The sequence below is a fragment of the Geotrypetes seraphini genome, chromosome 3 (genome assembly GCF_902459505.1).
Source record: "Geotrypetes seraphini chromosome 3, aGeoSer1.1, whole genome shotgun sequence".
Taxonomy (NCBI): domain Eukaryota; kingdom Metazoa; phylum Chordata; class Amphibia; order Gymnophiona; family Dermophiidae; genus Geotrypetes; species Geotrypetes seraphini.
In genome coordinates, this window is record NC_047086.1 from 190108383 (window position 1) to 190124543 (window position 16161).

Sequence of the window (16161 nt, forward strand, 5' to 3'; positions counted from 1 at the left end):
TTTTTTTGTGTGGCAGACTTATTTACATACCATTTGGTTACTGCACTGTGGAGCTAAAATTCAGCATTAGACTTGCACTAGGAAGCTGTGCGTTAAATGTTAGTGCCCAGCTCCAATGCAAGCTTATGGAGTCTAGTTCCCCTCCCCCATTATTCACATACCTGCGAACCTGAAACTCAATCTGAACTTTCTGCCTGGAGTCCCGGAGGAGGGGCACAGTGAACCTCAAGCCTCCCCACAGCTTTAACCAGGAGTGAAAGATGGAACAGATGAAGACATGGAAGTAAAAGTTACAGTGAACAAAAGATTTATAGAGAGAGGAAGAGGAGGTAATGAAAGAGACAAGAGGAAAAAAAATTACTCTTCAGTATTCTTAGAGCACTCTAAACCAAGATATTTTATATCAGAATTACACGTAGGTATAAAATGTCTCTGCCTCATACAGCTTAAAATCTAAAGGGTTGATATTCAAAGTGATTGAACCATGTGGGAGAGGCTTCCCCTCCAGTTAAACTGCTTTATCCCGGCTATCTGCTGATATTCAGTAGCATATAACAGAATAGTGTCACTGAATATCAGCGCTGACTAACCCTGCAGTATCCAAGTAATGCAAGGGTGGTCCACGAGCAGAGACGGCAGATGGCCCATCTAGTCTATTCAGAGATGTTGCATGGATAGTTAACTGGGCAAACAGGAACATATAAAAAACAGTCCTATCTTCACCTGGTTAGCTATCTGGTTACTGGCACTGAATATTGGCCGGTACCTGGATGTGGACTCCCTTACCGTCCCCCTCCACCCCTCTAAAGAAACTGCCATCTTTCCTCCAACCATTCCTTTCCTGAAAAGTACTAGGATCACCCTTCCAATTTCTCTTCCCTCCCAGATTCCCCCCAGGTCTACCCATCTATTCCAAGTGGCCTGGTGCGGGGTATTGGGGCAAGAGCAAACCTCATTCACTCTTGCCTATCACTCCTGTATCAAAATGGCTGTCACAAAGAGAAAACTAACCCCCTCTTTTACTAAGATGTGCTAATTCGATTAGCGTACGCTAAACGCTAACACAAGCATGTTAGTCTATGGACATGTTAGCGTTTAGCATGCGCTAATTCGATTAGCGCACCTTAATAAAAGAGGGCCTAAGCTTCTCTGGGTAGGGGACAGTATTTGGTTTGGACAAGAAAAATATAGCTATTGGCAGCCCTCATGCCACTTTTGAAACGTGCTTGAAAGTACTTTCTATGGAAGTTCAAGTTAATGCTTTTATTTTAAAAAAACAGGCTTTTTGGAAGTTAAAACAAGTTTATAGAATCAGATGTTATTTTCAACAGAATCAATTTAAATTACTAGTTCAAGAATGTATTGTCAAAAGAAAGAGTGGGGAAGGGACACAAGTCAACCAAGAATGTATTGTAACACAGATCACTATAATAATATGGGCTGTACTAAGCAAACTATAATCACATTAGAAATCTTCAAAATACTTTGACAAAACTAATATATCAGGCAAGAAAGTTCGATAAGAAGTCTCCATTATTAAAATTACAATGGCTGTTTGTGGAACATCGCGTAGCATTCAAACTTAGCTATCTAATTTTTAAAGCATTTCAAGGCTAGGTCCCTCTTTCCTTAGTCAGTCGGTTCTTTTTTCAAAAACAATACTAACCAATTACGACAAAGGTACAAATTTGGTACTACACTTTCCAAATGCAAAAGGGATTAAATATAGGAGGGTGTTTGGTCAGTCCTTGGCATACTAGTTCGTTAGGTGCCATTCGACCCGTGCTTAAGCCCTAGTGACTTGATAAATTACATATCTAAAAAGAAATCAGTTTTGTGCTAGTCTGTTAAGGTCCTTCAGCATCATCTCCATGGTTGTTTTCAATGTGTCCAGATGCAGGTTGCCCTCTTTGCCTGGTTCCTTCGATCTTTCCAAACATAATGTCCTTCTCTTCCGACAGTGTGACCAAAATAAGACGGTCGTAACTTCATCATTTGAGCTTTGAGTGACATAGCTGGTTTGATCTCTTCCAGAATCGATTCATTAGTTCTTCTGGCGGTCCACAGCACGCATAAAATCCTTCTCCAGCACCTAAGCTCAAATGAGTCAATCTTCTTTCTGTCTTGTTTCCATAGTGTCCAGCTTTTGCATCTGTAATTGACCATTGAGAAAATGGATGTGTGGACAAGTCTGATTTTTGTTTGGAGTGTTATTTTCTTGCCTATGAATAGTTTGTCGAGAGCCTTCATTGAAGAGTGACCAAGTGCTATTCTGCGCAGTATTTCTTCACCACTTTCCATGTTCATGATCTTCGTCTTGTTTATGTTCAACTCTAATCCCATGTCATGACTTTCGGCTTTGACTTTTCTCAGTAGATACAGCATATTTTCTTTGCTACAGGTGATGAGTGTTGTATCATCTGCATAGTGCAGGTTGTTTATATTTCGGCCAACAACTTTGAAACCAACACTCTTCTTCCAAATTTGCTTTTCTGAATATGGCTTTTCCATAAAGGTTGAACAGGTAAGGTGACAAGATGCATCCTTGCTGATGCCACATTTTATTGGAAACCAATCAATCAGGAAACCAATCAATCAGTGCTGCCATATTCTGTTCTGTGGTGGGGCTGAGGCGTCAGTTTGAAACACAAAAAAACTTTGACATCCAGATATACAGAAATTTTATACTTTCGATATTCTGTTCTTACTGCAGCTTTTTCATTTTCGTAGAGGCTCTTTATCAGATGAGTTATGTGTTTGGGTATTCCCATTTGATGATAGAGTTCTCCATAGTTTATCGTGATCCACACAGTCAAAAGCTTTGCTATAGTCAATGAAGCAAAAGTATAGTTGCTTTTGGTATTCTTTGCTCTTCTCCATTATCTGTCTAACACTGACAATGTCTCTTTTTCCTTGACCTTTTCTGAAACCAGCCTGAATTTCAGGTAGTTCTTGCTCAATGTATAATTGTAGCCTTTGTTGTATTATTTCAGCAATATTTTGCTGGCATGTGGAATTAATGCATCACCTTGCTAGCATGTGGAATTAATGCATCACCTCTATTCGATATAGGTATGAACAGTGATCTTCTCCAATTGGCCGGCCATGTTTTTTCCTTCCAAATCTGTTTGCATAGTTGAGTGAGGGCTATGATAGCACCTTCTGAGCCTTTGATTAATTCCAAGTGACTTGAGTAGCCTCATGAGACTGCCGCTGGAAGTCTTCCAGCGGCAGTCTTACGAGGCTACTCAAGTCACCTGGTATCAATGATATTCCAATTGAATTAATCAAAGGCTCAGAAGGTGCTATCATGGCCCTCACGAAGCTATTTTCATCGCTGAAAAAGTATAAGCAGGAGCGAGTGGGAATTGCTCCTGCTCCAGCGCGCTACTAGATCACCAGGGAAAAAAGGTAAGCCTGGGGTCCTTCCTCTGGGTCTGGGATGGGAATTGGTGGTGTCTGCTGGGGGTTGTTTCTGGGGTTCCGATAGGAGAGAGTAGGTATCCCTCCTGCCGCAGACAGTGGGGGGAGGGGGGAGGTTCAGGGGTGGCGGCGGGTGGGAGTGGGCATTCCTCCTATCGGTGGACTTGCAGTGGGGTTTGTGGGTTCCCTGCTGCGGCCACTCAGCTGATCGTGGCAGGGAGATTTCCTTGCTGCAATCAGTTTAGCGGCCATGTCTATTTGAAATGTAGACCAGCATTAAGCCACTTCCAGGTGAAACCACACCCATGCTCAGTCTTGGGAGAGCTTAAGTGTCTCTAGGTGCCTCCTTGCACCCCCAACAGGTGTCCTGCCTCAGATTGTTTTTTTTAAGAAAACGTGCATTCCGATTGGCTGCTTAGACAGCGGTAGGATGTTTACTGCTGCCTACAATCGGGATGCCATTTATAGAATTTGTCCCATTGTGTATTTCTCCTGTCCAGTGAAACACCTGGGCCCTGAAAAATGGTCTTTTTCCTCCTTCAGAAAGTACTCTAGAGAGCATGGGGATCCAGGTTACTCCTTCTATGCTACTGTGCACTTCAGTTCTGCTAGAAAAAGGCTGTATTCTTGAAGCTAGCAAGTTAAAAGTAAAACCTGATGAATGGAGAAAGAATTATTTTATGCTTGATGTAGCTCACAGAATATCTACCGTCTAGAGAAGCTGATCACAGAAAGAAGAATCTCACTCAGAACTACTGCACCCCTATCGGCTCTCCCTAAGTACCCTTGCCACCGATGCTTTATCCAGCCACTAGGAGAGGCCTCAGCTGAGATACAAGAAGAGGTCAGCATCCATAATGGCTTTTGATCTCAGGACAAGGTCATCAGCTCATTCTATCAGAGCACTGCCAGACACAGCAATGCAAGAGATGAACTGTCCAAAAAGTCCTACAAGTAGCAGCAACAATCATGCACCTATAAAATGTGCATGCATTATCTAACAGCTAGACCCATTGCCTGCATCACAGCATGTGTGTGTGTATGTACATTCCATGTGAGCTATATATGCTGAAGCACAATTGTGCCCACTACTTCTCCATTTTTGTATCACAGCTCAGAATTTAAACATTTCAGTTATTCTACGGGAGTCTTGCCCCCTACCCAAGATGAAAAAGGTCTCCCATAATTACTCACGCTAGTGCCAGACTTCATAGGGTTCCCGAGGTCACAGATTACCACCTGGGTTTGGTTCTCTTCATAGGTACAAGGGAGAATGGAGAGAGACTGCAGAAAAAAAAGACACACAAAGGCACCAGTAATGACACTGCAAGGAACAAATAAGGGGGGGGGGGGTAGAGGGGGTGAGACAGCACAGGTTAGACCAGGGGTCTCAAAGTCCCTCCTTGAGGGCCGCAATCCAGTCGGGTTTTCAGGATTTCCCCAATGAATGTGCATGAGATCTATGTGCATGCACTGCTTTCAATGCCTATTCATTGGGGAAATCCTGAAAACCCGACTGGATTGCGGCCCTCAAGGAGGGACTTTGAGATCCCTGGGTTAGACAGAGTAGCAAGAAGAGAGGGCAGGGAGGAGCATCTAGGTTCTGAAATTTCTCCTTCTCCATGTACCACCTGCTCTTCCATCCTCTGTACCTTATCCATCACTCTCCCTTAGGTATATGTACAAAGCTTTCAATTTATTTATCTTTGCTGCTAAATACAAAGAAAAAAGTCAAACAAGCTGAATGCAAGATCTTTTTATTGTACTAACTTAATGCACCAGCTTGAGAACTTTGCTCCTTTACTCAGTTCAGTACAGAAGCTACCTGAACACACAAATACATTCCATAGGAGATGCGAGTTCTCATTGCTTTTTAATCACACCCCTTCCCCCACTTTAAGAACATAAGAATAGCCATATTCAGTCAGATCAATGGTCCACCTAGCCTAGTATCCTTTTTCCAAAGTGTCCGATTCAGGTTACAAATACCTGGCAGAAACCCAAATAACAGCAACATTCCATGCTACCAAACAAGGGCAAGCAGTGGCTTCCCCCATGCCTGTCTTAATAGACTATGGATTTTTTTCCTGCAGGAACTTGTTCAAATCTTTTTTAAACCCAGCTATGCTAACCATTGCTACCTTTGGCAATGAATTCCAGAGGAACTATTCGTTGAGTGAAAAAAATATTTCCTCCTGTTTGTTTTTAAGGTATTTCCATGTAACTTCATTGAGTGTTCCTTACTCTTTATAATTTTTGAAAGAGTAAAAAAATCAATTCACTTCTTTAATTTTTGGAAACTGAGGGAGACTAGCAGTAAAATTTACTGCTACAGTGGAATTAAGTCTGGTGCTGGGTGAAGAAACTTAGGGTTTCTATTAAGCCCCTTTCCCTTTGTTTCAAAGTGTTTGACAATTCTAGTTTCAAACATTTCATGTCCACAGCAGTTTGGCTGTTCTAGTTTACAATCCTGATCCTAAAGCTGGCAGGAGAAATGCTCACTCCCTTCTGCTGGCAGGCCCGCCTCTTCAAAATAGCAGACCTTCCCCTTCCCGGTGCATGCTGGGATGAACTGAGAAGAGGCCTAAGGCCCTGACTGGCCCTGACTATTCCTATGGGAGGGGCCTTAGGCACCTGGGTCCATCTAAGTCTTAGGCCCCCTCCCTCCCAGTGCATTCCAAGGTGAACCAGAAGGGGCCTAAAGCCCTGATTTGCCCAGGTGCCTAAGGCTCCTCCTAAGGCCACTAGAGGGAGGGGCCTTAGGCACCTGGGCCAATCAGGGCCTTAGGCCTCTCCCCAGTGCATCCCAGGATGCTGGTGGGAGTGAGTGAACATCCCTCCTGCTGGTCTTCTAAAAATGAATGGGGGGGTCGGAGATTGGGACTGCCCACTAGACCACCAGGCTTGGTGTGGTGGGGGACTGTTAGGGGGAAGCTTGCAGTTGGTAGGTCCCCCAACCTTGCGACAGAAAAAAAAAAAAGTATCCCAATGTTTGGGGTGTGGGGAGGCTTTTAGTATCGGGAGGAGTGCTTTATTTTTTAGGCATAGCTCTTGTGTGCGCGTTGTGCACAGACAAAAGCTGTGCCCATTTAAAAAATGTAGCCCCTATTCTCCCTGCTTGCTGGTTCAGGCAGGGAGAGCAAGCTTTTATGTTTTATTTTTGACAAGCAAGCAGGCAGCAGGAGGAAGAGCTGTGCTAGCAATTTTTCTTCTGAGCAGTCCCCCTCCCTCCCCCCCCATTACCAGTGATTTTCTGCAACCATAGCATGCATATATTTTATATGCTACTGTGCAGAGAATCTGGCCCTGGGTTCTAGCCCTCGAGGACGATGGTTGTCCACCTCTAGGTTAGAATAAACCTTCACAGAAATTAGAACACAATGACAGGGAAAATTACCGTGGGGGAATAATCTTCGAGTCAGAGATCACTGCATCAGTGACCTTGTAGTCAGGATATTACAAGGGACATTCAGAACAATATAACAATGTAATCTATTTGAAATCAAAATGATCAAAGAAAGGGATTGGGATTTTGTATATGGCCTTTTTGTAGTTTTATAATCGCACTCAAAGCGGTTTACATACAGGTACTTCAAGCATTTTCCCTATTGGTCCTGGTGAGCTCACAATCTATCTAATGTTCCTGGGGAAATGAGAGGATTAAGTGACTTGTCCAGGGTCACAAGGAGCAGCATGGGGTTTGAACCCACAACCTCAGGGTGCTGAGGCTGTAGCTCTAACCACTATCACACTCTCCTCCAAAGAGTGATCCAAAACACAAAAGGACTTATTTTTTCACTTATTACAGTTACTTTTAGACCAAGTTTCTGTAAAACTTTTCAATATCCCTCCTGAAGTTGTTTCTCCCTAAATGTTTTTTTTCTTTTGGTTATTTTATTTTAAACAAATGTAATTTATCCTTCTATTCCTTATGTATCTTTACATAACTATAGATAAGATTGTATGTTTTTATTGTTTAAATGGTTGTTATTTGTCCCCCCCCAAATTACTATTGTTAAATGCATTGAATTATTGGATATTGCGTTCAAATCAAAATTTTAATAAGCTTGAAACTTCCTATTTATTTATTTGGGAAGCTCAGAATGGTTTACCTGAATTTATTTAGGTGCTCAAGTATTTTTCCCTGTCTGTCCTTGCAGGTTCACAATTTATCTAATGTACCTGGGGCATTGGGTGGGATTAAGTGACTTGCCAACACCCTACAGGGTGCTGAGGCTGTAGCTTTAATCACTGCTCCACACTCTCCCCTATTTCAGTCTCCCTCAGTTTCTCCATAGATAAGCAGGATCAGCCACACCATCGCAACAGCACCAGACTGGAAATGCTCTCCCAGAGCCCAGAAAAACTTACTGTAAAGTGCTCCCATGTGTGTAGCCATTTGTTTACCTTCTCAGTTTGTTGATTCTGCTCTTGCTCTTCATTTCTTTCTAAACTAAAATTGTAGGGCCCAATATTAAGCCTATGGCAAGTCAGCAGTTTTTAAGCTACTGACAGCCGTGGACTGAATGAAAACTGGATATTCAGTGTGAGGCTATGTCCAGGCTCTGGTATTAAACATTCAGGTATGTGCAGTCACCTGAAATTAAGTGGCTTGGGTTAGTACTGGTCACATCTCAGACAGGGATGGCACAGAAGTGAGGGGAAGGACTCTATTCCATGTGACCTCTCTGTACCTCATTATTGCGTACAATCCCACTGTACTGTGCTTCTGGAGGGAGGATTGCATATAGCTCGGCCTCATAGGCTCCACCCTCCCCGTCATTCTTGGCATTGAAGATTACGGTGAGTGCATTATCATCTCCAAGGTGCACAACATTTTTGTCCCTAGAAAAGAAAATAGGAAGGTCAGTAAAAGTCTTTTCTTTAATGATAAAAACTGTGGTAATACAATTTATTTATTTTTTTTACACAGAGGGGTCAATATTTAGCAGCACTTATCTGAGTAGAAGTGACTCCTCGATACGTGTTGCTCACTGGGGCCAGTCAGTAATTTTCAGTGAGACTATTGCTGAAAGTTATCCAGTGTTAACTGGAAAGTGTCACAGTGGCCCAGGGTGGAGCTGTGAGTAATCTGGTTAGCAGCAATATTCAGTCTGCTAATTGGTTAACTATCTGGATAAAGTCAGGACAGGAAAAGAGCTCCTTTATCTTTATCTGGGTACCAATCAGAATAAGTGCCAACATAAGAACAGCTACTGTATACCCGGATATTCAGTGCTGAATACCTAGGTTACATTTATATCTGGGGGTGGGGGAGAGGCAGGGAGAAAGAGAGATGGTGTCCAGATATTATGCACCCTAGGCAAACCTTTAATCATCCCCCTCACCAATGTGCTTTTAGGCTCCTTGGGCTCCGAACAATCATGATCACCCAAAAACCACCCTTCCCAGAATCTGTGTAAATGACCAGTTTGAAAACTCCTCACTTTCCCTGTTGGTAAAAGTACCCCCTTGTTAGTTCCTTGGCTTACTGTACTTGTCAGAACCTATGGCTTGGAGTTGGTCTTTGGTACTCCTTAGAAGCTGCTGCTCCTGGGCAACTGCCTAGTCATGCCTAATGTTTAGGCCAGCCCTGGGGGAGGATTCATTACTTAAGAGGGACACCTAGTAGTTGGTATCTGGAAATATATCCGGTATCTGCCCTCCCCCTCCCCCAAGCTAAGTGCTGTTGCTCAAATGACCAGACTAGCTATATTAGTGCCAGAGATGAAGGGGGAGGGGAGAGAAGTATAAAAAATTAGGAGTATGATTCTTTAGAAGACCATTCTGCCAACAAACAGTCCAAAACTAAAATGTTGGTTTAAATATGTACAACAGCACAGAAGAATAGGGGTTTATTGTATGATTGCATCATTTTATAAGTCATAAAAGGGCAATTCAACAGCAAGGCACATGGTAGGAGTAGGTACCTACTTTTCCTTATAGATCACCAGTATAACTGGATACATATGGGCTATGTGCTTTGACAAAAGCACTTACACCCTTTTTTTTAAATTAAACTTTATTGATTTTAAAATATTAACAGTGCAATAAAAAAGTATGTGAACATATAGCAAAACAAGATAAGCAGTTTCGACTTACAAACATATCTGAGCAATAATTTTAACCCACTCACCCTCTGATTAATCAATAAAAGCACGAATACATATATTCATTCAGTAACCTTCCTTTCTGTAAAATAATAATGCAATCCCACTCACCCTTTCCTGGATGTGCATGTGAAAATAACAAAAAGTTAAGACATAGAACCAACTAAACTGAAGGGGGGAATTCTGTGCTAAGTGCGAGTTCTATAAATGCGGTTTCACATGGAACTGTCTTTATAGAATACTGGTTTAGTCTGCATTCTTAGGCCTAACTTTAGGCATGAGCATTGACACCTGCCAAAGGCCAGTATCAATGCTTACACTTAACTACTGTTAGTCAGGTACATAAATGGAAGAATTCTAACACTCCGTGCCTAAATCCTAGGAACACTCAAGATTCGCCCATGACCCTTCCTTGTCCAGGTCTCCCTTTGGAGTTGCAGACGAGATGACAAAGGCGTGCAGGTTGTAGGGGTGTTTCCTTATTTGCACCTGAAGGTTAGGCCTCTCTGACGTCATAAAGCCTGAACCATTGTTTGCAAGAAATCATTCCAGCCTAAACCTAGCAAGAAGAGAAAGAAGATGCATTCTGGGTATGTACCAGAACTGTATTCTAGTCAAGGACATCCAGCTATGCCTACATGCTCTGCCTATGTGAATCTTGGGGGAGTTATGGCTCCTGTGCTTCTTATCTAATGCCTCTGTTCAGCAGCCTGTACGAGACTTTATATAGAAAGGCTATTCATCTAAGTTATGTTTCTGGAGAGGTCATCTGATGAGATTCAAGTGAAATGTGCTAATTAGAATTTAGTCTATGCTGGGATGTGAGTGAACTTGCATCTTATTATAGGTTTCTCTGCACTTCTTCTATAATAATTAAGACCTGGAAAGTTACCTCTTGTGACTCTCTGCCTGAGAGAGAGAGAGAACTGGACTTTAAACAGATCTGGATTGCATCACATAAAGGAAACCTTTGCTGACAACCTAATTTACAGCTGGACCAGTGGCTGACGAACTCTTGTTCCTGTACCAAGGGAATTCATATCTTTCGTGCTGAGAAGAATAATTCCGTTTCCCGGGCTAAGGCCTAATTGGATGGTGAGAGTAAGGAACTTATCTATCTTTTCAGCTGGGTTAGAGAGGGAATCCTATTGTCTATAGGATAAAGATTTGTAAAGCTACTCTTGGTGATAAACTGTAATGGTTTGCTGCTAATCAGGAATTATTTAGAGTGTAATAATTAGTTTTACTTATTTTCTAGCAAGTGTGTTGTAATAATTATGTACTGAGTTTCATATATGTATTCGGATATTTTGTGAACAATAATTAGTTATTGTTGCTGGCTTATGAACTATATTTTTCTATTTTCATAATAAAAGTATTTCATAATGCCTGGGTCTCTATTCATAGTTTAAACTGGCAAAATAACGAACCTTGGGTAAGGAGATTATGGTTTCCCCTAGAAAACTAACAGGCATGTATTTGTTTATGTAACTGATTAGTCATCCATAAATCTTTCTACAAGTTTATAGCATGGGGTGCAGAGCAGTAATCAATGCTAATTACCACTTGTTAACGCCAATTGCTGTAATCACCAATTACTTTACACATTTATTTGCAATCCACGCCAAAAAACTGTGCATCTAACTTTGGGCAACTTATACAGAATTTGAGATAGTGTGTGTGCTTTAAGTGCCAGTGATATCAGCATAACTTATAGGGGCATAGTTATTAATGTGTGTTACCATTAAGACATATTATTTCAGCCCAAGTCCCGCATTATGCAATTAAACCTAGTTACTAATAACTGGGGTGAGCAGTATAATAACCTGCCTTAACCTTAGCCCATGTTGATAGCTTCCACCTTAGTTCATTTGCAGACTGTGATATCTAAGATGCTTTAAAGTGTATTGGGCTGACATTGTAATTTGGATTCAGGCAGGCACATAACGTTGAATTGCTGCTGATATCAGTTTGTGATTCACTGAAGGAAGGGTTGGACAAAAACTTGAAGTATTTTATGGTTTCCTTAGATGTGTCTGGAGCTTTTGATTTGGTTAATGTGGATTTATAATTGCTAAAGTAGAAAGAAATAGGTTTGAGAAATGAGGTATTAAGTTGGTTTTCATCATATTTAGATGGAAGATCATTACAGGTAAAAAATGGTGGAATGGTATCCAAAGCTGTTTTATTGGAGAGAGGAGCTCCTCAAGGACCTTGTCGGCCTTGTTGTTTAACATTTACATGGCTGGATTGGGTGAAGTGTTTTGAAACTTGTGACTACAATATAGAATGTATGAGGGTTTTCCCCCCCAATTGCGAAGAAGGAGTTAGGGATCGAACGTCGATTGAATGTATGAAGAAGTTGTAGAGTGGATGGTAAGTCATGGATTACAGTTGAATGTTAATAAAACTGAAGTTATGAAGGCTTCTGTGCATGCGTGGATGTCGACGTGATGACGTCACACACATGCGCATATGTGCATGATGTCATCGCACAGACATACTGAGATCTTCCAGATGCGGCCCCAAGCTCAGGGAAGGAGACATGAGGTTTGTGTGGGGGTGGAGTGGAATGGGGCAGGGCCAGGTGTCCTCTTTTTTTAAAAGAAGGAATCTAGTAACCCTAGTCATGAAGCACCCACAGCTATCTCACAGCTGAACACATCATACGTGCTGAGTTCAGGTGAAGCGGTACTTACCCATACACAGCGAGCTTGAGGTCTGGCACACAGATGTTATCCTCTCCACAGTCCAACTGTATCTGTGCCTAGAGTCCACCACGGAGAAAGGACAAAAAATATTCATTAAGTCCTCTTATCATTTCCCACCTTATCCTTCCCTTCATCTCTCATGGCCTTCCATTACACTGCAGGGGCTTAAAAAATGCATGAAGCAATCAGAACTGTAAGTGATTCAACTAGCCCAGTGACTGATTAGTGTTTTGTGCTGCCAAAAAGAGAAGAGTTCAACTTCTAGCTAATGTAAAGGATATCAGAGGTAAAAAAGAAGGCTGCTTTGGAAGTAGGCCTGAAAGCCTTATGCTGCTCTCTCCACCCAAGGAAGCCACCATTGTGCAGAAGGGAGTATAAAAACAAGTGGAAAAGACGCTGCACATTACTTTTTTTTTTTTTTATACCTCTGGGAAACAGTTACTCCCTCTTCTCACAAGAAGGGTCAGTCTCCCTGCAAAAGGAAGTGACTGTGCCTTCCTCATCTGCTGGAAGTTACTGCCCCAGCGTCCTGCCAGATCTGGCAAGCACAAAAGCCTACAAAGAGGCACACTCTTCCTTGTACCTTTTGCTCGATGTAGTTCTTGGTCAGATAGTTGAGAACAGGCTGGAGGCCGTGAGTGTCAGCAGGGGCGTGAGGATCCAGGGTGAAGTTCAGGCTGACATATATGGCCGACAGTTTATCACGGAACTCTGATTCATCCTAGAAAGGAGAGGCAGAGGTGGAGGGAGTGAGGAAGATATAATGAAGGGAAGGCCCATTGTTATCCTAGTGATCTATTAGCAGCTTGCATCTCCAAAATACCCATAACAAATCATCTTCAAATAGGACCGGGGATGCGTCTAAGGGAGGTGGTAGGAAAGGAAGTGAAAGTTAGTGTAAGTTAAGTTCTGCACTTCTTAAACTTGAAAGTGAGAGAAGTCTGTGATAGTCTGTTTGTATATAAGTGTTGATGGGCAGTAAGAACACCTGCTGTCAACATGTCTTATTTATATTGTTCAGCTGATAGCAGGATCATACGTTGATCCTCATACCAGAAAGCTTTGCATCCTTAATTTATTCACTCCAAGCAGGGCAGGATTAACCAATAGGCCAAGTAGGCACGTGCCTAGGGCCCGAAATGGTCAGGAGGGCCCGATGAAGGAGGACATCAACATTGTTTTTTCCAAACGGCGACCTGGGTTGGCCACTGTTGGGAATAGGATACTAGGTTTATGCTCTTAAGTTCTTATGTCTGTCTGTATCTTGTTTATCAGGGAACAAAGGTAAAAATGGATTGACTTTCCATTCCCAGTTCTCTTATCCTGTGCAAAGCAAATGAGTTTCTGATTCATCAAACAGAATATCAACATATTTAATGCTGGTTTTTACTAAATGGCGCTAGAGGTTTATAGCGCGGAACAGTGAGGTAAATTCTCCGGAATTCTATGAGTGTCAGAGTATTTACCTCACTGGCCTTTGCTAAAAACCTCTAGCGCTGTTTAGTAAAAGGAGCCCCAAGTGCAAAATGAGCTTTATACCTCCTGAGGGATAAAGTATTTTATGGTATAAGATGGTATTTCACACTAGCAAGTCAGACGTATGATAAAATACAACACTTGCAGAAAAAATGTAGGGCCTTAGGTATGAGTGGCTCACTGCAGAACCAAAACTCTGGAATGCACTTGGAAAGGTTTAAAAAGTCTTTGAAGACTGCCTATGGGCCTTTGGTGATAAACTAAATAATATCTGATGCCAGACATCAAGCTTCCAATTTTTAGGCAGATAAAGGCCAAATGGCTCATCTATTTGCAGTACCCATTATCTCCCCTCCCTAAGAGATCCCAATACCCCTTCACATATAGGTCATGTAATGTTTTCTATGTTAAATTTTTTGGAAAGTTTTGTGTCTTCTGTCAAGCTCACATCGTATCTTTTGTAATCCACTGAGGATTGTAGATCGAGCAGACTAGAAATCTTTTGAATGAAATACATAAAATGGTCAAAATGGGAAAACTTGGCATACCAATTTTCTTTGGAAATCTACTGACATATGAACTGCAGGTTCTAAAGCACCTGTGGTAATTTCAAATCCTACTGTACACACATCCCTCTAGACTAGGGTTACCAGATTTTTCCAAAAGAAAATCTGGACCCATGGCCACGCCCCCAGGCCCGCCCAGTTCCACCTGTGTCATGCCCCGTTCTGCTCCCAGCCCCTCCCCCAGTCGTCATCCGTGCATGTGACACGATGACATCTTGTGCGCGTGATGTCACCGCATTACATCCACGCATACCATGCCCCTTCCTGATGTGATTTTGACAAAGTGCCTGGTTTTGAAAAGCCGTCCAGGGAATTCCTGACATCTGGTAAGCCTACTGTAGACTGTGATTTTGCTGTGCCTGTATACTTGTACCCCATGGGGAGGAGGAAGAGCATTTTTAAAAGGCACATTTGTGTGATTAAAATGAGCTTTACCTATGTAAAAGGCTGAAAATTGCCTCATTATGGTATAAGAAAAAAGGGACCTCTTGATGCTTTCTGTTATAAGATCACCATCTCCTGCTAAAGTTATTTGGACCAGTAATCTCTGAACTGGTGTGAATGGCTAGTCCTGGGGAACAGATATAAGCCCCTGACATTCCTTTTACACTGGCCCCTCCTAATTCCAAGCAAACCAGAGAAAATTGACCCCAGGGAATCCACAGAGAAGAAAGTCCAAGAAAAACCAAGAAAACACTGTGGAGCGACGATGATCCTGAAATGGACTTTAAAAGCTTTGGGTTTAAGCAGCGCTTCTCTCTTCACATATCAGCCTTTCCACGTTATCTACCACCATAGGACTTATAGGGACACCTGAAGAAGACATTTTGTCGAAACACGGACCGTGTTGGGTCCTGTGCTACCAGCGGATTAGGTCCTTTAGGTTTTTCTGTGGATTGTTTTATTTTCATGTGGATTGTTTTATTGTGCATCTGGAACTTTGAGTCTTTTATTAAAGTCCATTTCAGGATCATCGTCGCTCAAGTTTCAAGTTTATTAAAATATTTGATTTGATCGTAAAATCCAAATCCAATGCAATTTACATTTAGTTAAGAATTAAGTTTAAAAAACAAACATAACAGGACAATTGGAACTATTTTGACAAAACAAAACACAGTATTCTCTGTCCCTCCTAATTCCATGCAGGAGGACAACTGGTTGGGGAGGGGTGGGAGTTAGTTTCTGTGAATTCTGCATGTAAACCACTTTGAACTGGAAGGTATCGCGGGATATAAATAAATTTTATCAATATTACCCGGAGGTAGATCTTCATGTCTCTGCATTCTTCTTGCACACCATTCCGAATGTGGATGGTCTGCATTAGGTGTGGCTGGCGGGATTTCAGGAACAGGGCCCGCTTCACGGCCCCTTTCTGTTTCATGCGGTCCAGCTGCAGATCCACGTTAAAACCTGGAAGACATGAGACAGACAAGTAGTTGGCACATCTGTCACCATGCAGCTGGCAGCACAGCACAGTGTGTAAAAAAACCCATCAAATCAGTTTAGGTGCATATCTGGCCCTTGGTGGGTAACTCTGAAAAAATGATAGATTTACCAAACATGAAAGAAATTTGGCTTGGCACATGCCTCCCCTCTTTCAGGTTTATTTAAAATTTAATGCTATCGCTTATAACAGTATATATAGTAAAATATATATAACAGACAAGAACAACCACGGACTAAGTTGCCACATAAGGAATAATGATAGAACTACAATAAATGAAGAAAAAGACACAAATAAGGGAAATACAATTGGGAGGGTAAAATATATAAACTTTGATGGAGACTCCAGTGGATGGAACCTAGGCACACTGCTGGGCAGAGCTCTGGATTTCTGGCCCATAAATATCCAAGAAAAAGGACCATTTAAACTAA

The 16161-nt window shown here is 42.0% G+C and overlaps 1 protein-coding gene across 1 annotated transcript in view; it reads right to left on the reverse strand.

Moving 5' to 3' along the window:
- Positions 1-16161, reverse strand: part of ITGA5 (integrin subunit alpha 5) — a 239741-nt gene that overhangs the window by 21801 nt on the left and 201779 nt on the right. Inside the window, exons 17-22 of the mRNA XM_033937236.1 lie at positions 15542-15696; positions 12828-12965; positions 12233-12300; positions 8118-8268; positions 4618-4707; positions 162-241 (exon numbers count right to left, since the gene is read on the reverse strand). Of these exons, the coding sequence (XP_033793127.1) occupies positions 162-241; positions 4618-4707; positions 8118-8268; positions 12233-12300; positions 12828-12965; positions 15542-15696 (682 nt within the window). The remainder of the gene's footprint in view (positions 1-161; positions 242-4617; positions 4708-8117; positions 8269-12232; positions 12301-12827; positions 12966-15541; positions 15697-16161) is intronic.